The 26,856-nt window shown below is 37.4% G+C and overlaps 1 protein-coding gene across 1 annotated transcript in view; it reads right to left on the reverse strand.

Moving 5' to 3' along the window:
* LOC139700268 (anoctamin-7-like) overlaps positions 1 to 26,856 on the reverse strand; it is a 540,106-nt gene that overhangs the window by 436,962 nt on the left and 76,288 nt on the right. Inside the window, exon 4 of the mRNA XM_071598904.1 lies at positions 21,932 to 22,042. Coding sequence (XP_071455005.1) covers positions 21,932 to 22,042 — 111 coding nt within the window. The remainder of the gene's footprint in view (positions 1 to 21,931; positions 22,043 to 26,856) is intronic.

Here is a 26,856-nt window from a genome sequence, read left to right on the forward strand (position 1 = left end):
CACGCTCCATCTCCAAGCAGACATCGTTTAGATCTTTGTGTGAAGTCGTCGACTTACGACGGATATGGAAATTCACATAGAAAGGAAGACGGAGGCAGGTGAATAAAACGGAAGGAGAATATAGGGAAGGAGGATGGCGTTCGAGAGGTGTGAGTGGAACCCAGTCCTCGATGGCGGTATAAATTTAATTTCATCTCAGGGTTCAAATAAGGACGTCTTGATATAAGATGAAGTCATTTCATCATTCTATGGGCATTGTCTCCATACACCTCATCATTCATCTTTTATTGCATTGTCCGGTATTTAATATAAATGCGATTGCTATAATTACATAGAAACGCATCAGTGTTGAGCTTGAGAGGAGATTATATTGCACGAATAAATAATACATTTTCCTAATTTCTCAAATAAGAATTCAATGGGAATTTAAATTTAATTTTAAACAATTTTAAAAGTAAAGATCAACTTTAAATATAAATCAACTGCGAGGATTGTATAGTTTTTAAATATATTAATTTCATTTTTTAAACACCTCTGGTGGCAATAGAAAAGGAAGAAAACTCAAAGCAGATGGTCATTTTAATTTCTGGACAGAATTGATATTTTAAACTTTCTTAAGTCCAGGAAAGTCGAAAGTCACGTTGAATTATATTTTCGGGACACAGAAGGTATTCGAAAGCAAATTCAATACATAATATATATTAATATTTTGTTTAATTTCACCAAATATTATTTCAATGGGCCCTTCTCCTTGGATCAAACCCTGTATGGTAAACTTTTCTTGCTTACTCAACTTTTTTCCTTCAAGCCGATTACTTGAAACACAAAGAAGATTTAATTCTAGAGTGAGAATTTTCGAACCAGGTAACTATGACAACAGAATAGGAAAGTGAGACCTATCGCAATAACTCCAGCTTCGCCCTCAATTTTTTACAAACCACCCGGCGGGAGGATTTCCGTTTTTGCCGTGCCTATTTAGCGCCTACAACTTTATATTCTGTCCTTAACAATTTAAGGAAATAACCGGTCGATGTTCAAGGCGAATAAAAGGGCATAGTTCATTGATTAATTCTTTGTAAGGGTAAATATTTTTTTCGATTTTCCGTTTAAATGCAATGGAAAGAAGGAACTCAATTTTTTAAATCGATGAAGGAATTTAACAGCGTTAAGCATTCTCTACAATCAAATGCGCACGCATATTTGAGGTGGGATCACTTGAGAGTTCTTCTTGAAGTGTGTGAGTGGGCCCTCTTAAATCCTTTCGCTTCCTCACGTCATAAAGCACTTGTTGTGGGTGATGAAGGGTATTGTCTGAAGGCTGTCTCGTTTCGGTCGCCAAGCCAACCAGCGTCCGACAAATAATCGATAGACGGGAGAGAACTTGGGAGTCAGGACAAAAGCAGGCTGACAAGTGCCTAGACTAAACGAGGGAGCGAATGAACACGACCTGGCACAAATCCGTAAAAGGGTTACACTAAACCTCGGTCAGAAAATAACCATTTTGACAGCAAACAAACGCAGCTACCCCCCACCTACCGACTTTGAAGCGAACATCATGGAGTGTTGACAAATCTCCTGTGTACGTGCGAGGGAAATTGAAATCAAAAATATGTATATATATATATATATATATATATATATATATATATATATACAATTATATATATACATATATATATATATATACAATTATATATATACACATATACACACATATATATATATACTATGTATACATATATATATATATTAAATTGCTAGCCCCTTGTGGCGGCTGAGTAACGTCCTCGTCTGCCAACCCAGAGGTCGCAGGTTCGATTCCCGCCGAGGTTTTTCCTCCACCTAGGGCTTGGGTGTATGTAATTGTCAAACTGCTATATCAATGTTCTAAGTCCGGTGGAAAGACCGAAGAGCTAGCTGCTTTCGGACTAATGCAAAATAAATAAATATATACACACACATATAAGATCAATCATAGGCGTAGCTATGATATAAAAAACTTGGAAACAAAATTAAAGAGACAATCACATTCTGTCGGGCCACCGAAATATTAAAAAACCAAAACAGTTTCTTTATTTTGTGTTCCTAAGTTTTAAATATAATCGCAACAGTTGTGACTGAACTAATATTCACTTTTGTAAACATTTTTCGTGAAAAAAATGTATCAATATAATTCCTTCTTTCCCCAGAGGAAGGTGTTTCAGGCACAGAAAATTTGGAATATGTGTCACTTGTATCTGTTTCTCCGTGTTTTTGTTGACTAGCGATATCTCACGCAATCGTTTAAATTATTATTCACATTCGTGAGACTTTCTTACAAGAAACATACGGAATAGATACGGGAAGCGGGATACAAAATACAGATGAAGGACGGCCACAAAGTCAGCGGGGAAAGTAAAACGACGATCCTTTCAAGCATATTATTATCGTCGTGGACGAATGGGGAGACATTGCATTTCGAAAAAATATGCGAGTCCAGATAACTTGAGGGCCCAAATTATTAAATATGTAAAGTCATGTTTTAACTGAGGTGTCCATGTTTTAATTTATATGCAATAAAATTATAGATTTAACTTCGTAATTCTTGTTAGAGCATAAGAAGAAAAATAAAGCTAAAAGTATGGCTTTATTCAGGCAAACTACCATCAGAGACGCACAAAAAGAGGTCCTTAAAGAGAATGTAAGAAGGGTGTTAAACGCCAGTTCCGATTCCAGCATTCACCTCAACATTTAAGACCATTAATGGAAACCGATAGAAGTCGCCACCTATCGAGGGACCTCATACTTTGCCTAAACGGAAGGTTTTCAATACTTCATGTTTCAACTCACTATCAGTTATTTCACAGACCAAAATCACGTTCACCTTTCTATTAAGAGAGTGAATCGTAGCTCGTGATTAAATGTAGTGATGGGTAATGAATGACCTTTGGTGATCTGTCACATAAATTGGGATTGATTTAAATCAAACCTCTGTATTTTTTTCCTGATCGACGGGGACGATTTGTCGATGAATAGAAGTACCAAATCGCGACTGTTGAGGGATTTAGTGAACAGCGAAGTCATTTATATAAATAGCGAATGACGTCACACTCACGCCACCAATCGTGATTGCATGACGACGAGCTGATATTAATTTTGTTCTGTCAATGGCGAAAGGGCAGCGATTGTTGTGATCGCTATCTTTTAAGAACCTGCCAGTAAGATCTGTGATCGTTATTTCAGAACTGTCATTGGAGTGGTATTTGATTCAAGTATGAGCATAATGTCTCGTTCCATAAGAGTTCCAGGGACGAAAACTTTAATTAAGGATAAGGTTCAGGTAAAATCGGCTAAGTTTATAAAAAAAGTCCAACGAGAGGAGAGTAAGCGTGAAGGGTATGTTGAAGGTATAAGATTCGTGGATTAGAAGAATTCCTTTAGTCTCAAAGAGAGCAGACACTAGTTAAAAACTATAAGAACGATACTATTAGTATTATTTCGATATCGAGGTAATCATTATGCCACTAAATTATATCGGTAGATTTCACCACTTTGGGTAAAATAATTGGCAGAGTGATAAGGACACCTTCATTTACACAGATTCAAGTACCCAATCTTCCCTCGCACGACACATCTGTTTTGAATATCTATGATGTCCGAGGTTTTGTGTTTCACAAACATGACTTTGAATTTTTTCTCATTGATAACGAGATTATTATCATGTACCCATTTGCTGATATTATTTAAGTTTCATGCCCTAAAGAGCTGCTTTTAGTTCCCTATGCTTTGATATGAGTACTGCATCATCAGCATACTATACGTCGTCAACACGTCGAAATGACAACATTTGAATATGTCATTTATATATATATATATATATATATTATAAATAGTTAAGGGCCAAGAATAGATCCTTGAGACACACCTAATTCTATCTCATGATCTTCACTACCTACATTATTTATTTTAGTGACTAATTTTCAATCTTTTAAATAATTAGAAAACCAAAGGTAGCTGGGTCCACGACCCTCTACACAAAATAATTTCTTTGTGATCTACAGGATCAAAAGCTTTTACACAGCTTTTACAAACAGGTTACAGCTTTTCTTAGATCTATAAATGCTATTAACGTGTTAAACCTTCTATCCATTCCATCTCTGATACTGTTTGCGGCTATTTCAACGGCTTGTGCGGCTCCTTTATTTCTTTGGAAACCAAATTGAAATTTTTATATTGTTTCATCCTTATCCAGGATCTCTGATCCAAAGAAAAATATTTTCAAATAATTTTAGGGGAAAGTACGCATGAGGAAATTAAATTAGGTGCATATATGATAGCGGAATCACCAGCGATTGTTTAATAAAATAAGGAGATCGGAAGTAAAATTACTCAAGGGAAGATTGCCATAATCGATCAGAAAAAAACATTCAAATATTACTAACAGCAAATTGCCCGGACTGTAGGAAAAGAGAAAAACTCATACAAATACACACATAGAGGATACAATAACAGTGAAAGGTGGAAATGAGATATTGCAAATGGAAGGAAAATAGGAGCTCTATTGCTTATATGAGTACAAACAATCTTAAAACCATTTGTCCATTCGATAGAGGGAGCTTGCGTATAGCGGCGTTTGGGAAGTATAAAGTGGCCTCAAGTAAACATGCTGAAAACGAGTATCATACGCGTCAACAAAACGTGGAAGTAATCCTGGAATTCAATTTCCTAGAAAGGAAAACACAAGTAATTGACAATACACATTCAGTGGACAAAAACACCATAGCAACGAAACGCAAAGGTATTTCATTGAAGGCAGAAGAGCTATAAGGAAACAGAGGAAATTGCATCCCAAATCCGAAAAACATTCAAAACTGGTGGACATTCACTGACGGAAAACATGGCCTAAAGACCCCCACTCGAATGAAAAAGAAAATCGGAGTTCAGACCGTATGTCGTCTACAAATTGTTTGCAGTCTTTAGATAATTTGATGAATAAGGAATAATATTCTAATCAGGTATTAGTACCATGTTATTAAAGCAGAATATCAAACAGAAATACTGTAACCAAATTCAAAATTTTCTTTAGAATTTAGATATTTAAAAATATGTTTCAATGATAAAAATTGTTCCCATGCATTGATTGCATATCTTGCAGAAATTCTTGTAAAGAACCATCATTTTCATTTTTTTTTTTACATCTGCCAAAAAATATGTCAGGTTGAAATCGTCGAATGTCCAGTGCATTTTATCCATATTTTTTTAATTTAAAGGAAACCAAGATTTTCAAACACACGCGGTGGCCCAGTGAGAAGAGCGCGGGGCTTCTAGCTGGAGGGACCCCGTCGTAGTAGTTTTATGGGAAGCGACCGAAAGCTGAGGTCAACTGCTCCATAGGAATGGACAGGTAAGGATGATGGGTGGAGAGACACCCGGTGTCGATTTTAGCCTAATTTTAACGAAAGGCACCAAGGGGTCTGCAGCTTAACATCCTATTCGACGGACGGCGAACCATTTAAAGTGCTCAAGTAGAGATCGGGATACCACTGAAAAATATCTGCCACCTTTGGGATTCGAACCCTGGTCCTCTTTATGGAAGACAGCACGTTAGCTACATAACCATTCCGATTCCCAAGAGACCCATAGAATTCCGAGTGGCGCTCCTGGACAACCTCAGCTTCACTCCATTTTGAATCGTAATTTTTACCAGGGTATCAGATCTTTCTGGTAAACCATAGGCGGTACAGGGAATAAGGAAATGGTCCCTATTACACCCATGCTGATTTGTGAATTACACATACCTTTTAGGGCTCGGTACTGGCTACTGCTCCACCTTCACCTATCAAACCAACGTTTGACTCGATAACTGCTGCTTGGTGGTTCAAAAATGCCAGTCCACGCTCTGTTTTGACAGTGGTTTCCTCATTTTGAATAAGTACGCAGAATTCCTCGACAAGGGTGTAATTCAGTGAAGGCAAAACAACACAGATATATACCTGTATTTCAACTATAGTCCACAATTAAGCAATTAAGAAATTATAATTTCTTGTAGAATTCACTTGGTGTTTGCTCTAGGCCACATACGATAGGAGTATCGCATCATCGTTCCCTGAAAGAACTTCAAAACCTGCGAAATACAGTTCGGATAAGAAATAAAATGTGACGATCACGAAATATTTCCGCGGGTCTTTTTGTATTAAGTTAAGGGATTACAACGTTAACGATCAAACCTTTGAACCAACCATGGATCACCATGGTGATCAGAAAACACAAATCAAACAAATCACTTAAATTATTCTCAAAGCGAAGATTATACCAAAATAACACGAGATGTTTACGAACTTTCTTTGTTCTTCACGCGAATGAATGAAATATAATTATATTACGCAATGTACAATTTACTTGGTGGTCTCCATTAGCACGCAATGATGAGAAACGCTTCGAATTCCCATTCAACGTAATTCAAAGAGTGATGAAAATCATACCCAAAATAATAACAATATTGAATACTTTATAGCCATACTAGCGACAATGAGGAATCACTGACTGAATGTAATCCGGTCAATTCTTTGTAGAATAACAAAAAAGTGATCGGTAAATAACTTCACTGATGGATATTTTGTTGCACATATTAGAAGCTGGATTGATAGGGAGGTTTCCACACGTAGAAACATCTTATTGATCATAGAAAAAAGTCAATGAATTAATCCGGGGAATATTTAATATTTAAGTCAGAAACATTCAGAGGTAGTGGAAAGTTTCAAGACAGGCCTGAGGAAAAAATATGAAGGAGCAGGTAGGATAAGGCATTATTTAGTGTTAGGAAAATAAAAAAGATCGTTGATGAAATTGATACCGAAGGGGAAGGCTAGTTAGGTCAAATCCTTAGGTATCAATTCTTGAGAAGTAGAGTGATTAGAGGAACAAAGTACATGGTTTTTGAGGGAATGGGGCATGGAGATATCGCGGTGGTTAATTTTCTGACTTACCAACCCTTGCAAAGCCCAGATTCGAATCTCGGAAGCTTTGGTAGGTTTTTTTCCCGGTGGTATGCCAATCCCTACTTGGGGTGAAAAGTGGATACAGAACCTCAATGCGATTACGCCGTCCGTTGGATGGGACGTTAAAGTGTTGTGACACCTTGGCACTTATATTAAAATTTAGGTTAATACCAACGCCGGGTTTCTCTAAACTCTTTCTTCCCCAATTCTCTGAATGTCCCACTCCAGAAGAATTACACACCTATCCCTAATTGTGCGAAAGTAATTAGCTGTCATAAAGAAAAGATAGTATCAATTTTCCACAGGATAAGTTCCGGCCGGGTTCCGATGTATTACGTCATCTTCAGGAAGATGATGTAATACATCAAAACCCCGGCCTTACAATTAAACTTATCTTGTGGAAAAATGATACTGTTACTTCTTTATATGCTCGAATTCCACCGCATCACGCCTGAAACTGTTTAACTTGCTAATGAGCCATCGTTTGCGTTTTTAAAGTTTTTTTTTATTTAATCTCATGTAAATATATTACATCAAAATAAAAGGTGTACATTAATTACAGCTCTTTAGTAGTTGCATTCCTACAATTACACGGAACATAATATATGATATGAGCCCCATGGTACTTGGATGACAGCTCTAGATTAATCTTATTGTAAAAAGGTACATGGTACGATTTCAGTGGCCAACTAGAGTAAAAAATACAAGTATTCTTACTGCACCATCCGTTCGGAAATTAGATACAAAATTATAGAGACAGACAATTGAACATGTTTGTAAGGGGTCATTACTTTATCTTTAAAGTGAAGCGGGGTTTAAATACGTCAGATACTATGGATGTAAATACTCTTATTCCTGCATTTCAAAAAAATTGATTAATCCTCACTGGAGGTATCCATTAATCCTCACTGGAGGTGTTCATACTAGTGCTGATTAATTACAATCCCACATTATTAACATGGATAATATACAACGATCAAATTGATACCATATGGCGTGACTTGAATCACCATTGCTAAGGAAGCTTTCAAAGGTTTGCTATTCATTAATGGGACGAAAAAAATTAAAATTATACACAATAAATTAATGCCAAGAGTCGGTCCTAGAATGTCCTTTTTTTCTTTTCTTGGTTCTTAAAGAGGTTGTTTGGCAGCGAAAAATCAACAGAATCCTTTAACTCTAAATTAATTAAACACGTCAAAAAATTGCTACGTTGCTATATCGAGGCGCCATGTATCTCTTTACGAAGAAAATTTCAAAAACATTTTGGAGATTTAATTAACGCATCATTTGAGAAAACGATAAAGCATTTACACTGTATCGCAAAAAGGAAAATATTAAAATAAATTCAAATATTGATGAAACAGGGATTATTCTCTCACAAATTAAATGTTTTCACTAAAAGTATGTGTTATTCTAAAGGGTCCCCATCTTTGAAACCCTTTTTAAAAGAAGAATTACTAAAAAAACCACTGTGGAAGGTAGTTACAACTGCAAATGGATAAAAATCTCTTAACAGACTTTCCCTTGAAATTCTTCAAAAAATTTTGATTTACTCGACCTAAAGCATAAGAATCTGATCAAAACGATAGCAAATACAATTCGGAATACACGAAGAACACAAACTATGTTTTTCAGCCTTCTTATTAACGTGCTGCATGAAAGACATTCAACATAAGCCTCTCACACTCTCATGCCGGATTATGAAATACTTCGTTTGTAAAAATGTACCAGTACGAAAATTCATTATTTTCTTCGGCGTTTATTTCATTCGGGTAATATGACCATCGAAAACTTTTAAATCCCCCCTTAATCCACCCTCTCCTCCATTTCTGCGATCATTCATAATGCATTTTATTTCAAAAATCAAACCATTCATACTTCTACACTGCTATGTTTCCAAAGAAAACGTTTTGTTTTAGGCAAAATCGGTCAAAGGAAAACGTTCTCTTTTTTTGGTGGTTACGGAATGTCTCGATTTGTATTTCTAATCGCCAAAGGCGGCGAGTCGTGAACTCCGCGCACGCACCTTCAGAGGCGAGTTTTTCCATCCTTTTTGGGCTAATGTCCTAAAAAAAATTTTAAAATGAAACAAACACAATGGAAAAATCGATACTTGACCTTTCTTCCAGATGACAACGTTATTAATGGGTCGAAGGCCGAGTGGGCGATATACGGATCCTTCGCTTGATTTCACAAAAAAAATCTCGCCAGCCAAATAAAATACTTCGTGCGTGCTCTGAGGAGGTTTTTGAAATATTGCTGCGAACAGAAGGGAGAGTTTTCCCGGGTTTGAATCAGATAACCATTAGGCTCGGAAAAATCCTCGACGACGCCCGAATATAGCATTGATGACGCAAGCTTTTTCACTAAAAAAAGCAAAGTTAATTTCAAAATTGTACTTCTAAATTGAAAAACATTACAAGGGTTTTATAACTTTAGAAGTTAACTATCAATAACAAACACATACAAGAGATGTTGACAAAAGTAAATACAAGATCAGTCGCAAGCGTCGCGATCGTATGTAAATCTTAACTAAATTAAAGAGACGCTCACAGAGCACGAGTTTTCTTTTTTCCTTTGAGGAAGGTGGTTGCGCCTATGCATACACAAGCACGGAGACACAAGCACACAAACACATGCATACATACATAACCGATTACCCTAATGGCTGGTAACCTCTCACACCCTGCCACACGCTTTCTTCGGGTGCTTTCAGGATTGAATTCTGAAGCTGAGATGTATGATGTAACTTCATTTCACACTTCAACCTAACGCGAAAATTAAAACAGTGACATTTCTAAAGAATCAAAGGTAACATCATGGAAACTTTGGTAAACTTTGACGATTAATAACATTTACGTTTTGCGTCTCCTATATACAAAACATCATATACTAATGCAACTTCTTGTATAGATTTCTGGAGTGCATCTGACTAATGTGTGAGGCATTTTATTCCGGATTCTCGTTCCACGAAATTGTTGCGTCTTAATTGATTCTAAATTGGGACTTCATTTATTGCCATATCAAAATGAATGTATATATACATTGGCCACGATACCCTAAAATTTGAAGATTTCTGTCCAAATATTATAACCATTTGAAGCATAACTAATCTTAGCTGCAGGCTCAAATTAAAATTTGAGCACAATTTTTGTAGAAGTAAGTCAATTTATCCCCGAAGACCTGGTAATACATATGTAATTACATGAAAATATTTCAACGGGCGAAAATACTTCTTTACCTCACTTCGGAAAAAATCTTAGTAAAGATATTTGTTCGAACAGTTAGTGGTTATTAGTAGCAAATGAGTTACCCAAGTACCCCCATTTTCGATCCATGCACCACCGTGAACTCTATCCATGAAATTCCATTTTTATTTGAGAGAGGGCACGGTCGGAATTACAGAGAACGAATTTCAATTATCTCCCCTTGGTTTACCCGGGAAGCGCGGTGCCCTCCGTGACGTCTTTGACTTGATGGTGTTCTTGCACTAATTGCATAGGTATACCAACTGAGTAAGTGACCACGGGGAGTCACCAGCCAACTTTGTATTTTTGCATTAAGGAGAACAAGGCGAGTCTTCTTACGAGGCCACTTACCATCCAAAGCCATACTTGGTTAGTTATTGTTGTAATTAAGACTTTTACACTAGATTCAACAAACAAGCAATGGAAACATACATATCTGTCGCAACCTTTTTATTTCAATTTTCCGATCGAATCATTTTCACTTCAAATGGTCTGCTACTGGAAGTTCCAATCATCTATTCTCCGGCTCTCTCCCTCTCTCTGTCCTCACCTTATATGTCTTCCTAGATAAAATTAAATTTAAGCTTATTCTATTCATCTGCTTCCCTTGTTTTATGCCAGTAGAACTTCTTCCTTCTTTGAGTTAATCCTTTCAAGGCTTTTTCTTTCCGTTTACCTATCCAGCATATCTTTTCAAGAGAAATGCCTTTCTTATTGAAGACGAATTAAACGTCTTTTACCTATACTACTGCATGGTAATCAGCATTTGCATACCTTCACCAACTCTTCTTCATGCCTTCTTATTATAATTTAAATCTATCATTTTATATCAAACATTCCTCGTCAAATCCATTTACCCAATTACCGATACCTTCTTTATCAAGACGAAGTTATATATGTTCATAGAAAAGCCCTCAAAATGGATCAATTTGCCATTTCCTTTTATTACAGGGTACTTTAATTACTTTATTTCCCGTATTTATAGGTAAAATTTCAGATTCTACTTTTCTTTCTGAAATATTCTTTCCCCAGCCCATTCTAATTTTTTCTTTAATTGCATATCTAAAGTGCTCGATTAGATCGATTTCTAGATAAAGCCTTGCGTTTTCTTATCCATTTCCAATCACTACAAACTTTTTGCCAAGGAAAATAAGTTATATCTCTAAATTATCCCGTTTCAATTAATATGGAGTGTCTTTAAGTCTCTATGCGTTTTCCTGTCTTCGTAAATCTAGGTCAGTTATTTCTACTACAAATGATTGTCCACGTATTCGCCTCCTCAAAGACCAAATATTTTAATTCCGTGCCACCAATTGGATATTGGAAATAAGAATGGGGAAATTGAAGGGCACTATTTGATAGTCTGGCGTTTAATGCAGCTTTAGAATGGACACAGTTATAACACTGTTATATTGCTAAGTCTCGTCTAACAAGATACAACCCACACAATAAGAAAAAAAACCCACCTTTAATTCTGCTCATTTCTTTCCTCCTTTTAATCCATCCAACATGCCACCGCAAAATTCACATCTATCGTCTCCCTACAACCACCATGTTTTGTTACAAAAACTCTTATATGTAATTAATGGATGGCAATGGTCTTCAACATCCATTGCCAATCAGAGGAATGCTCTCCATCCATTTTCCCTGCCTCTTTTAAATGTCTCCCAACATCCTCTCTCTTTCCCTGTTACCCTGTCTAACACTTTGCCGTTTGTATTTCTTACCAACGAGACCATCTTTTCCAGATGAGGGTGGGAAATTTAGCTACATTCAATTTTGAAAGGACCAAAAACACCTTATTCTAGCCAAAGGTTGAAGCTCTAGATGAGGGTAAAGCCCGCCAAACGTTCGTTATGGAGGGTGAAATTCCAATCATTAACAGGGATATAAAAGGGGGTTTTCCCTTTCCCTGCGTCACTTAAGATCTTGCACCAGAAAAATGACAAAAGTAGTATAAAATGACGACGCCTTAAAAAATGCAGATCATATTATTTCCCTCCCATTTCGAAACCTGGAGCAGACAGCTGTAGCACATAATTGTGTTATGAAGATCTATGGAAAGAAAAAGTCGATTAATCTTCCATTTCCCGCCATCACTTCGCATATCCCCATATTTGATATACACGTTTCCCGGCTAACCTTCATACGCGAACTTATTTATTTCATCACGTGATCTAGTGCCGTTAAGATACACGACCTCTTGGGCTGTGTTTCGCTCCAGGCACTAAACTTTCAGTCAGTTTGACCCTGTTTCAAGTTTCGACGGAAAAATGTTACCTGAGAGTGAAAAATGAAAAATATCATATTCATTATTTTTATCTTCCCAAAAAACCCTCGCCTCATCCTAGCATCCTTTTGAACTATTAAGTCCCACGCCGCGTGGAAACCACCAGCGGCATCAACAACGCAAGCGACGCAATGCGACGGGAGGAACTGATAAAATATGATCCTTCATTGGATACACCTTGAGTATTTAGAATTGAAACATCCAATGGGATTTTGCTTCGTTCCACTTTAACCTTGTTTCCATACAAACCGACCGTTTGCCGTCATTTTCATTCATTGAATCAGAAATTAAATCTGAGTTTTTCTTATTGTTTTATATAAGAGTCTAACTATACACACAAATATACTATATGTATAGAAAATTCGTAAAAGGACACTCATATTTAAGATAGTTTGAGCATTCGGCCGTCTTCAATACCTGAAATTAGAGTATCCTTTAACGTGTTTTCTATGCATATTTTTGTGTTCTATATCGCAGTCTATGAGCTATGTTGCGAGCTATGTATATAACATTTGGAAGGTACAATACAAAACTAATAAAATAGTTAACACTTAAAAGGACACTCAAATGAGTCTTACTTGAAGAAGGCCGAAAGCTCAAACAATCTACAATGTGAGTGTCCTTTTAAGAGGGACCTATTTTATTAGGGTTCTATTTTGCCGTCCAAATGTTATATTGCTCTTGTGAGTGCTTCAACATCATCGATATATATATACACACATATATATATATATATATATATATATATATATATATATCGTCCTTTCGTCCTTTTATAGTATGTATGTTTCTATCACTTATATATATATATATATATATATATATATATATATATATATATATATATATATATACACACACATATATTCATACGGATCTGATATAAGTGATAGAAACATACATACTATAAAAGGACGAAACATCGACCAGGAGTTTCGAAGGTCCGTGGTTCGAGTTCCTATCAAGGAAACTTCGTATCTGTATCTACATTTATTATTTATACGTATTATATATGTTTATATCTGCATGAAGATCTTATTGCCGTTTGTGTGTTTTCGGTTGTGTGTCTGTTAATATAATATTATAAATACACATATCTGCTTCACTCGAGTTGTGTCATATCTCGGGTGCCACATCTTTCTGGGAAACCACGAGCGGCAAGGGGAAGGAGCTGACTACGCTACCGTGACGTTTAAATTTCAAATCGCGTTGCGGTGGGTAAATTTCGAACGCGCGACTGCATTCCTGCCACTGTAATTGCTAATTCAAGCATAAACATCTGAAACAAAAAGTCACAAACAAGATGGTGTTTTTCAGTAACGGCATTTCTGCACAATTTACAAATGCATTTTTGATTATTTTCACTTTCCACTTCACTCTTAATACTTCATGTCTCAAAATGTGTTCCCATTCCACCTAGTTCTCCTTTAATCATGAATTAGGCTGTTATTAAGTGGTCACGACCGAAAACTGAGGTCATATGCGCCATTAGGGATAGGTGGGCCATTTATTAGAGGGGGGGATTTTCAGGGAATACGGGAAGGAAGGATAGAAAGAAACCCAGAATCGGCAAAAACATATTTTTTAATAACGAAAGATACCATGAGGTCACACAGTTAACGCCCCATCCGCCTGACGGCGTACTAAAAGTCCTCTCCACGTAGCACCACGCGGCAACTAGGGATCTGGGTTAACTCTGAATAATTCTGCCAAAGCCGAGATTCGACCCTGGATCCTCTTTGGTGAGTTAAAATTTTCATAACTAAATAAGTATCAAACGTATATTTCTCTAGTTCAATGCATTTAAATCCATTTTTGCAAAAATTTTAAGTCAAAAATCATTTTAATATTAGAATTTAAATTAGAATTCTAAGGGAATGAATCTGAGTTCTAACAGACTGAAAACTCTCACTTCGGCGTTGAATACCGGTGGAATTCAAACATTATGCAAAAGGATTTCTTTCCACTCGTTATCCTTGACGACAGAGGAGGCAAAAAAAGGTTCCACGCCCATTTGCCACCATCTTCAAACAAATAAATGGCAACAAATGGTGAAAAAAGATAAGGAGCTCTGAGTAGGCTTTAGAAGAGTGCTGTGTTTTGTCGTGCCAACGCCTAACAAGAGATAAGATCGAAGGTGCAAACGTCAGCTGGAGAGACAAAGAAAAAAATCATTCCCCCAACGTTTCCTATCTCTGCCCACCCTATCGCATTCTTATACGACGTGTGCAAGTCTGAGCGTTGCAAGAGAAACAATTTTGGTCTTCCACCATTCATTTAATCGCTATCTATGAAGGTTTGGAATAGAAAGGATAAAGAAAATTAACAGAAATAAAAACGAACGAATGAATCTACGAAACAAGCAAATACGTCCTGACTGCATTCTACATAAATTCCTCTCGATTAGTGATCTCATTACTGCAATGGCATCGCACATGCCTCTCCCCTTCCATAAGCCAATCTTGATCATCCCCTACGAAATCATTGGCCCTACTCTCTATCCTTATCTTAATGATCCTGAGAACCACTTCACGTAGCTGCGTGGGAAATAAAACTTATTGTTCTGTATTCCTTACATGATGTAGCCTTTACTTTACTACGAATCATAGCACATAGACACTTCCTCCCACATCTTCCTTAACCTTTTACTAGTTCCTAGGGGAATGTTGTCAACCCCCACGGCCTTTTTTAATTTAATCTCCGTTAATGCCCTTTCTAACTCCTCGTCGAGTACACCTGGACCTAAGCTATCTTCATCTACGTCATATTCTCTTTCTACGTCTAAGTTTGTTGGTCTAAAATCTATGCCATACAGTTTTTCTATATTTTCTTTCCATCTCTATTGGATCTTTCCTGCTTCAACTATTATCTTACCCGACTTATCTCGAACTGTTAACACAGATACTCTCTTCTTACTTCCCGATAGCGCTTTTTAACCATCTTGTATAGCGCACTGATTTCGCCCTTCCTTTGCAAACTTTAATATCCTCGCACTGCGTCTTCCACCATACTTCCTTTGGTTTATTTGTTGCCCGCCTTAATTAATTATTGAACTCTTTGTACTTCATTTTGCCTAACTCTGTGTTTACATTCTTCCATTTTCTCCTCTCATCCATCTTTGTAATCATCCCATCCGTGATCCATGGTTTCCTTGACCTTTTCCCGTTAACGGTTCCTCAAGTGTCTTTTGCTGCTTTCGATATCGCTATCTTGATACATTCCCATTTTTCGATAGTTCTCAGCTCTTTACCGTCCTCCATGATTTTCTCCACAGCCTGCTGGTACTCCTTTCTTGCCACCAGTCGAGTCCAGTTTAAGCTACTAAATTCCATTTCCTTTACCGACCCTGCCTTATATCTTTTAATCGGACGCTACATTTCATGAGTGCTAAATTGTGATCAGTATCCCCATCCGCTCCCGGATAAATGTGCGAATTGATCACACCATTTATTAATATTTACCTAACCATAATATAATCTAACCGATACCTTTCTGAGTCACCTGGCACTTTCCATGTATACCTACGCCTTTCGTGGCGTCTAAACAAAGCGTTGCAATTGACTAACCCCCGTCTCCTGCAGAACTCAATGCTTTTTCCCCGCAGTCTTTCCTCGTGCCTAAACCGCAGTCCCCAACCTCATCACCCACCATCTCTGCCTTCGCCCACCGCCGAATTCCAATCCGCCATCACTACCAAATATTTCCCTGCAACAGCAATTGCGATAATGTCCTCTAACTGTCCGTATATCCTATCGACTTCTTTTTCCTTATAATTGCTTGGAGGCATGTTAGCCTGAGCAATCACTTAGTTTGTCGGTTCTGTTTTCACATCAGGTAGTCATATTTTATCCGATGCTTGCTCTATGTTGCCCACATTTCTCTTATTATTCAATATTACGGCAACCCATCGCTGGCTCTCGTCCCCTCCGCTGTATGCTGCTCTATAACTTTCACTCCAGTAATCCCTGCCATCCTTCCATCTCACCCCGCATAAACCTAAAATAAGAGACGCAGAAGCCCTTCCACCACGCCAAGGTTGTAGCCAATGGGAGGGATTAGATGTATAGTAGTAAGAAATACCCGAGTCGTTCAAAACCCCCTCTAACCTGGTACGTAAGTAATAATTATTTTCTCTACAAAGCCTTGAATAAAAGAAAGATAGCATTTGAAAGGTATGAAATCAGGACAATTACCACGATAAAACCATGCACTTTTCATCTTGCACATCGGAATACATCAATCCTCAGTCACATTGACTGCTGCTTTAGCTTGCTAATTTTATTTTTTTAATTCTGATAATCTTTCGATTTACTCAGCGTCTAATGAAAATTAATATTTTTCAAGTAAAGCATTATAAATTGTTTGATTTACGATTGTATATTTATAACGGGCGCACCTAGAAGGGGAGGTAATTCTAAATCTAGGGCCAGAGAAGCACTTGGATTCAATTTTTCTATACTCCAACTCCCATCGTCTAGACTCGCATAAAAGAGTGAGTTATGTCCTATTTAGTCGTATTTCCATAACATCTAAATAGGTAAGATGATTTATATAAATAATGCCAATCCTTTCCAAATGTTTTAATAGTGGTCTGTAAAATGTTAAAAGTAATTCACAACATGTTACTCTGTCAATGCGCACCCAAAAATTTTACTTTGAATTTTAAAATTTTGAACTTAAATTTGTAATGAATTCAATAAAATGCACGTATATTGTAGAGAGGCGAGGGGGAGTTATTACACCATTTATGTTACTTGACGAATTAAAAAAGTAGAAGAATTTTCCAATGTAAGAAACATTTTTTTCAAACACTTGAAATTTTGTGATATTAAACAATATACCTCATGGTCAAAAAAGATTCAAACAGATTCAAAACAGATTCACAGGTTCTTCCCTCGTTCGATACACACATATAAAAGCGCACACACATACAAATTAAGAACTAACATTTGAAATGTTTCCACTATATCTCCAGTATGAAGCTAGGTTAAATATTTTCCGTCTTTTTTTGAGGGCAACGTGAATAAGATGTACGTATTGCAAACTTTGTGAACCTTCTCTACCACCAAATCTATGCTATTGATATGTCGCTAAATTTCAGTTCTAATGGAGGAAAAAAACGGCTAGTAGAATGTTATTTGCCAAAATCTCCACGGTCAAAAACAAAATTGGAAAATTCTGGCCACTCATCCGCCAAGCATATTCAAACTTTGAGACATAAGAAGTCCTTTCTTCTGTACCTGCGATTTATTAAAACAATATTCCATAAAAACCTAAATAAATTATTCCAAATCATAATAATAAAATAAAATGGCGGGATGGTATTAAATTCCCTTTCAAATGAAACGAACTTCGCACACGGGAATAATTTTTTGAATTTTATGTCTTTTTATTGGGCCACACGAAAATATATGAAAACTAGCCGACGTTTAAACGCTGCAATATGAATTACCCCTGTAGTTTTCGAGCAGCGGTGCAATCCTTTAAGATCCGACGATGAATGTCATAAACTCGATGATACACCGTACGTCGCACTGCGCAAATAACAAGTAGGTACTTACACTTTAAACGTCGAGACTAATAAATATTGGGAATGTAATAGACATAGAGAGCTTAAGTGGAATTAATGTTTCAAGCGATATCCGTGTGCAGACCCTAATGCCTATAGATCACCTCTTTTTTTATACTACAGGGAAAAAATTACAGAAAGTTCTAGCAAAACTTCTAAATCTATTTTGTAATACTCTAATGCAAGTATTCAGGTAATTCGTTGGACTAGATGCTCCATAACTCACAGCTATGGAATCGTAAAAATGGGAAATATGGGGAATATTTCAAAGTCCTACAGTAGTTGGAGTGAAAAATAAAATTTAAAGATACCCATAGGCCTCAGAGAGGGAGGGACGAAGGGAGGGGAGAGAGAGAAAGAGAGAGCAGCACAGAATTTTTCTTGGTTTATACCGCAGCATAAGAAGATTAAATGTCATTATAAGCGTTAATGGTCCCATAAAGTATGATGCAATACAGTTTAAGTTAGTGTACCTTGACGCCATATATGAATATATGTATATAAATATATATATATATATATATATATATATATATATATATATATGGCATTTATTGCGCAAATATACTTAAAAATGCGAGCCAGGGAATGCGGTGATGATTGGGAAAAGGCTTACACTGGCGCCGATGATTTTCACTCTTTGGACGTCTCCTGAAAGTCAAGAAACAACTGAAATTGTTTCCAATGAACGAACTACAAAGGGTATGAGAAATAGGACTTGTTTCTGGTGAGAAAGGGTTTCTGGTGAGAAAGGGATTACGATCAGCACCTGCAATTTTAAGAACAATATCTACTAGAGAGACTATCAATTTCCATAAATGGTGACATGCAAAATTTTTGTGACGCAAAATTACTTTTTTTTATGTGCCCTGGAAGTGAACAGAGTGAGGTGTGGATAAAAATGTGTTTTCGTACCTTTAAGAGGAAATAGGCAATTCATAAAACGAGTAGTGTACAGGGAAAGGCAAGTGACATTTGTGAAAAATTGTAACTTTCATTAACAATACAGTGCTAAAATAAGATGATTCGGGACAAATAAAGGCATTTTTTTCTGTTCATTTTTTGTGCTCTTCGGACGCATTCAGTGGTTCGTGGACCCCAATTAGCTTTTGGATTGTTATCAGGTGTGCCGGCAGTGGTGATACTCATCATGCCCGAGGTAGGAATCGAACCCGAAACAAATTGAGAAGGCAGAAGAGCGCAGTGCCCCAATACGACTGGCCACATACTAATGTAACCTTCGGGAATTAAACGACACCACATAATCGGAATCTGCAGAATATGGTATATTTATAATCATACTGAATTTAATGTAATAAGGAATAGTAATTTTATGTAATCTGAGCATTGAGTCTAGAGATCAAACCAGTGGAAAAAGAGAAACAACATACTTACTTTGGTACCCACAACAGCTTCATTTTCATATTCAAATCCACATACCTGTCAAGAATTATTTGAGATTTCAAGCTATCGGGAGATACACCAATATACGAGTATGATATATGGTAAATACCCTAAGTAATGGTATTGCATATTCTAAGTTCCTAGAGAAACGAAAATAAAAAGGTGATACACTCCATGACTCAACTGCTATACATTAAAGCTTATTCAGTGGCTAACAGATGCGCCTTTGCTATCCATATTAGATGGTGGAAAGATATTTAAGCGAGTATGATAAAGATTTGCGAGCGAAAGGACATGTGTGAGGCGATTCCTCCCAGCTCAGGAAGGAAGAATGAAGTGATGTGAGTGAAACAGGAGGACAAAGAGAGTTGGGTATTTGGGTGAAACATTCGGTAGGGGAAACGGATTGCAAGACATTAAATACATAGATAAGAACCCTTAAATAAAAAATAAAAATTACCACATAAAGAAATACATGTTTAAAATGGCAAACAAATATCTTTCAAGGGAAATTAATTAGAAAATAAATACTCTGCCTCTTTCTATCTGCCACTGTAGTCATTTTCTTCTAAATCTCCGTTTCCATTCCTCCCGAATCCGTAGTGAGCCATTTAAATCAAGATTAATATAAAATTTAGAATTTTTTCTACGCCTTATCAAAAATAAAGATTTTTAAGACCGATGGCTAACTCTGGTCGGTTTTAGAAATATTTAAAAGGTTTTAATATTGATATTATCCCAAATAAATAAATGTGTATGTCCGGAGTAGTGTACAACACATAATTACGCAGTTTCAGTTCGTCCATTATTTAAAATTAGAGGCTATACACAAGTGATTCCATTTATTCAAAATATATCAATCAAATAATGAGTAAATAATTGAAATTTTTTTCATAGTTTAGCATAGTTTAGTTTCAACAGCCATATTTTTCTATCTGCCGATGGAATATAGCTCTTGAATACTTCCTGTGCAGTCTTTGATAGCCAACGATTCATCCAATCACACATACGCGTTCATTAATGTCACACAGATACATATGTATATTGGATCACTTGGACGAGTAAAAGTCTGTTATCGTGGGTAAGATTAAGGAGGCTTGAATAAACAAAACTGACGCAAAATCATAGAGCTTTTTGAATCCTTCATACTATCGACTTTGGTTCGATGATAAAAGCATTAAATATATCAAATTCATTAAATCCACTCAACTTTGCCGTCATTTCGCTCAAACCTAGATAGGAGGACGTACAGGGGGAAATATATCGGGAAACAGTGGCAGAAAGATTAAGGCAGAGAATTCGAGCATTTCGAGGAGGTAAGATAAAATAAATACTGTGTGTTGGGAGACATCGAAATGTGATGCATTAAAAGGATATCAGCTGCATCTCAAGCCATCGTGGGCTACATTTAACCTCCGACTCGCGCTCGTCGTGTTTTTACGTCCGTCTTTAGCCTCAGCTCACGTCCATGACCTATTGAAATGCAGCAAATAATCCGCTCGCAACAAACATCGATTATTCCCTTGTATCGACACATGTGTGTATATCCAGGCAGTCCACCGTACGGAAGGAAGGGATGAATTCTCAACATGAAAAGTCAGGTCGGAATGGAGCGAGGAAAATCTGAATAGTTGCGCAACTCCATAGGGTTGACAACGCGAACAATTAGGGGGGTTAAAATTAAAGAGCCTTAAGTTGGTAACATTAATCGAAGTGTACTGAAGGGTCAGGATGACGTTTGAGTCAATAATTAAGGATATCCAAAAGAAATCAAAGATGGAATAGGAATAGTTGGCGACCATTATGTGGAGGTAGGACCCCACGATATACATACTATATATACGCCAAACGCATTTGAGCCATGGCAGCATTTTTGCCTTCACAGCGAGAAATTCTGAAATATTATGGCACTGGAAAGCCTGTGTATTCTTTCACGAAAAAGAAAGGTAACATTAAAATTTTCTTTAAAAATTCGACTTTAAAAATGCCTAAGTGTTCGTTGATACATAATATACTGTATCAAAATTAGATTTAGCTAAACGCATACATGAGGTTAATTTATTCAAATCTTCTGCAGAGAGATTACAGAAAAGTTAGCGTAGTTGAGTTGTTAAAGCCTCCAATGGCTTAAGTTATATTTCGAGATGCTATGGAGAAATATTTCGAGGATGTGTCTCAAGATTAAATCAGCTCTGGGGCAAGTACCACCTTAGAGATGGATGGGAAGCCCGCGTAGTGCGGTGTTGAGAAAAGGAGGCGGGACAACACGGGAGTCGGGAACTGCCTAGATACACCATGTACCCACAGACGTGAGCGCGTGTTCGTGTGTGTGCAGTGCCGCTGTGACGTGTGCGGTTGTGGTCGAGGGGCCACACACACACGTCGGTCTTAATGGGTGCGGAGAAAGGCAACTGCCCGAGCGAGGAACGCCGTCCCTTACCTGCAGGGGCGCCCTCATGCTTAGCTCCTCGGCGTAGTGGCAGAGGACAGGCCAGGGGGCGTGAAGTTTGATGAAGTGGAGAACCTTGGCCCGGCCGCTTTCCACCACCTCCTGCAGCGGAGAGAGAAGAGGGAGGGTGAGGACAAGGTGACCATCGAGAATCGAAATGAAAGAGCGGCATTTTCTCACATTTCAAATCGAAAATGCCAATAGTCATATAACATTATAAATACGAGTATAGCAGCAACTGGACTAATATATATATATATATATATATATATATATATATATATATATATATATATATATATATATATACATATATATAATTATTTATGTAATTATGTATACACACATATAGAAGGAATGGTAAGGTCAATGATTACTTTTAAGTTTAACTTTTCTTCTTTACACTGTAAAGATGACGTAATATATAATATGTATTGATTCTTGATTGTTACAAAGCCTTAGGATGAATAAATTTGATTTTAAACACTTAATGTCAATAAATTCACGCGGTAGAGATAGAAATTCGTATTTTAAGTACAGCAAATTCTCGAAATTAAGAAAGCAAAAGTTAACATAATCGCTTTTCTTTTAGATTTCTTCTTGTAATATAGGTCAGTACAGTTCTTCCAATTAGGATCATATGTGAAATATGATAGGTGCACAGATCAGATCGAAATAAGACGAGTTGTGACGCGAATTTGAATAAATGCAAGTTCAAAAAGCAACATGAATTCGGCACAAATGCCTAAGAAAGTGTGGACGAAGGGATGGACTGATACAAACTCTTTTCGCGTGAACATTTCGTCGTCGCGTAAACAAGGGTTGTCTTGGTGACCAACGTCTATTTCTCTCGTACGTAGTCACGTCACTGCAACGATCTTACGTAAGGACTGGATAGGTGGTACGTGAAACTGCGTAAAAAGTTTAATTCGCCGATGGGGGACTTTAAAGAGATTCCCAAGGGCTCTCCCTTTTTTGTCATTTCTGGGTCACTGTGCTGGGAGTTCAACATTAACGTTTTCGTGCGACGCTCCGACCGAGTAATTAGGAATCTCGAAAACGAGCTCCGCGAAGGAGACTAACGCGAGCGAAGCGCTGAGACGTTGGAGACGGAGCGGAGGTCATCTAATCCAGTAGCAGGCAGCCGCACGTATGTCACAAGCGGTCTCCCGTGAGCTTGCAAAAACAAAGGTCTCGAAATTGTCTCACAGTATCATGCTGGGAAGCGGGATATCCCCTTTAGGTTCTTCAAGTGGAGAGGGAGAAAGAGAGACGGAAGGAAAACTTAGAGCCTAACGTACGTTCGTGGAATGTCCTTAAGATGTTGCATCGAAATGTCGAGTGCATGTCATTTTCATGAAATCGTCTGAACACGTAGTCCTAAGTGCACTCTATCAAATGGCGATGATAAAACAGGGTCTTTGTGCGTTTGTTTTTCAGGAATTGACATCGAATTTCCAAGAGTTTTTGAACGTTCCTATAGCAGTGAGGGACTAACGACAGAAGAATCATGGATTAATGTTGCAGAGAAAATTGTCGTTCACACGTTAAACTGTACAAATGAGAGCTATTCTATAAGATTTCTGACCTTTTCAACATTAAGTTCAATGATATAATTTTTTTTTCTTAGAAAAACGTCTGTAATCGTGTAGTTAAAAAAATCTGCTCCTTCAAGGAGTAGACCAAAATAGGTTTCATAGCATTTTTTTAAACTAATGAGGACCTCTTAAGAGTACAAGTACACAACTGGGATCGGGATGGTTTGGTGGCTAACGTACTCTCTTCCCACCCAGAGGGCCCGGGTTCAATCCTGAAGGCGACAAATATTTTGTGGTATCCCGATCCCTATTTGAGATGCATTGTGGAGAGCACTATGAGTGAATACACCGTCCATCGAATAGAACTTTAAACTGCAAACCCCTTGGCGCCTTTCGTCTAGAGTAGACTAATGTCGACGCCCGGTTTCTCTCCACCCTACCTCCTTACCCATCCATCCCTAATGGCGCAAATGGCCTCAGCCGTCGGTCATCTCCCCTAAATCTACAACTACTATAACAAGTATACAACTACATAGTGACATCTTAATCTCTTTACGAATTGCCCATTAGTGGGTGTTGCGCTATTTTTCACATCTCGTCACTAATTTATATTCTGAGGAGAAACATTGACTTGTGTAGTCATGACCCAGCATTAAAGACACGGTTGCAGAGAGGCAGATTTTGAATTGACCAAAAAAATATCATCCATCACCTTAATCCTTTAATCTCCCGATTAAGGAGTATATTTAGGCGCCCCTATTAACTATTATATAGAGCGTATTCCGAAGACTAAATAAAAAGTGATAATTCAAAAAAAGGCTATTTGGGAAATGTTATCAGAGGGTTAAAGTACTCTGTTATTTTACGTTATTTAGGCCCCACCTAGCGTACGCTACGTGTGCATAGGATCCTCACGAGGAAGGTTCAGTTTTGAAACTAGATCGAGTGCAACGCAGAGCGGTTAGGTTTGTGAAACGTTGTTATGAACAAGGTAGCAGTTTCGCGCCACTATTGTGGAGTTATTATGATGGGAGCCACTTGATGATCGTGGGTTAGATTACAGGCTAAATTTAAGGTAGGTCAATCATCCGAGATTGTTCAAGACGTATTACAAGACCCGACTTAATATGATAGATCAGATCACGTGCGTGAAATCAGGGGGATAGATATTCGAACGGAAAGTTTTAAAATTTTGCTTTTTCCTCGCACAATTAGGGAGAAAAATAAATATTAATACGGGAGCGAAAAAAATACTTAGTATTGGTAGAGCAATTATTTTTTTGATATCATGTATGAATATTAAATAGACCTATTTTTATAACAATTTCACCTCATTATTTGAAAATATCCATTAATCAAATAATCCTGTAACTGAATATTCTTACATGTAACCTTGTGAAAAAATCTTAATCTTTCACTTTTATCTTTGCCTTCCCACTTCTTGTGAATCTCAGTAGCATCTTAATTCGTATAGTTTCATTTGAACCATACCTATTTTCTCAATTCTTTCCTGATATATCTATATATATAAAGGAGAGTGTTTGTTTGTATGTATGTAATTTGTTTACTTTTTTGCTGTCATAGAAACAGCATTTTTCCAACTATGCCAGCAGGATACTTTTGCAAGAACACTATTGTATTCAGAATTGCCCAGATATTATACGTGGAATACATCAAGGAAAGTCTTTTGTAGAAGAAAAATGGGCAACTCTGATCCTGAGAATAATATTTATTCATGTGACGCATTTGGCCGAGTCTACACAGTCCATCCTAACAACGCCGAATGTTATTTTTTAAGAATGCTTCTACATACCATTAGAGGACCTCGCTCATTTGCAGAATTAAGAACGGTAAACGGAGAAATATGTGAGACATTCAGAGAAGCTTGCCAGAATTTAGGGTTGCTAGAAGGAGATCAACACTGGGATGACTCATTGCGAGAGGCCAGTTTGATTTCTCTTCCAGGACAAATCCGAATTTTGTTTGCCATCATAATAACCTCTGTAATCTATCTAACCCAAAAACATTATGGGAAAAATATAAAGAATCAATGAGTGAGGATATACTGGCTAAAGTTCGAGGTGAAAATCCTACATTGGATATTACGTTTAACTCCGACATTTTTAATAAAACATCGATTATTTTGGAGGAAAAGTGTATCACCATGGTTAACAAGACTTTAGTGGAACTCGGTCTTTTTGCACCTGTACAAGATCAACAGGGTGTATTTTATCCAGATTATACTACATTGATCAAAAATTTCCCGGAATTTATTCAGAAAATTAAAAATACAAGTTTATTCATCTAAATCTATATTGTCCCCTTCAAAGTAATCCCCATCGACTGCAACACACTTATGCCAGCGCTTGATCCAATCCTCGAAACATTTTTATATTCGGTTTTCGGTATGTCCATCAGTGCTTCCTGCGATTTTTCCATTACTTCCTCTCGGCTGCTAAAACGCGTTCCCCGTAATGGTTTTTTAACTCGATTGAACAGAAAGAAGTCACAGGGAGCCAAATCAGGTGAATTCGGTGGCTGTTGGATGGTATTTGTTGCATTTTTCGTCAAAAAATTACGAATAATGATAGCACTGTGCGACGGTGCGTTATCATGGTGCAAAATCCACGAGTTTTCTGCCCACATTTCTGGTCTCTTTCGGCGAATTGCTTCACGCAAACGTCTCATAACGCCCAAATAATACTCCTTGTTTACTGTCTGGCCTTCTGGCAAAAATTCATGATGCACTACACCGTTGTAATCCATGAAAACCGTCAGCATTGCCTTCTTTTTTGACTGAAAACGACGTGGTTTTTTTGGTCTCGGCTCATTTGGTGAACGCCATTCACTTGCCTGATGTCTGGATTGGTGTCGTATTCATAAACCCACGTCTCGTCTCCAGTAATGATCCTTTTGATGAATGTGGGATCGGATTCAGCCTCACAAATCATGTCTTTTGCGACGTCAACACGGTCTCTTTTTTGCATGAAATTGAGGTCTTTCGGCACCAACTTTGCTGCTACACGACGGAAACCCAAATCATTAACCACAATGTCTTGGGCGGATCCATAGGCAATGTTCAAGTCCTCCGCTATTTCTCTGATGGTTAATTTGCGGTTATTGACCAACATTTCTTTTACTTTATCAATTTTTTCACCGACTTTCGATGTCGACGGTCTGCCACTGCGTTCATCATCTTCGATTGACTCACGACCACTTCTGAACCGCTCGTGCCACTGGTAAACGACCGTTTTTTTTAGAGAATCGTTGCCGAAACACTTTTCCAACATTTCCAACGTCCGTGCGCCACTAAATCCGTTTTTTACGCAAAATTTAATACAAGTTCGTTGTTGCAAATTTAAATCCATTTCTGAAATT

Source organism: Hetaerina americana, unplaced genomic scaffold (genome assembly GCF_022747635.1).
Source record: "Hetaerina americana unplaced genomic scaffold, ioHetAmer1.1.p SCAF_10, whole genome shotgun sequence".
Lineage (NCBI taxonomy): Eukaryota > Metazoa > Arthropoda > Insecta > Odonata > Calopterygidae > Hetaerina > Hetaerina americana.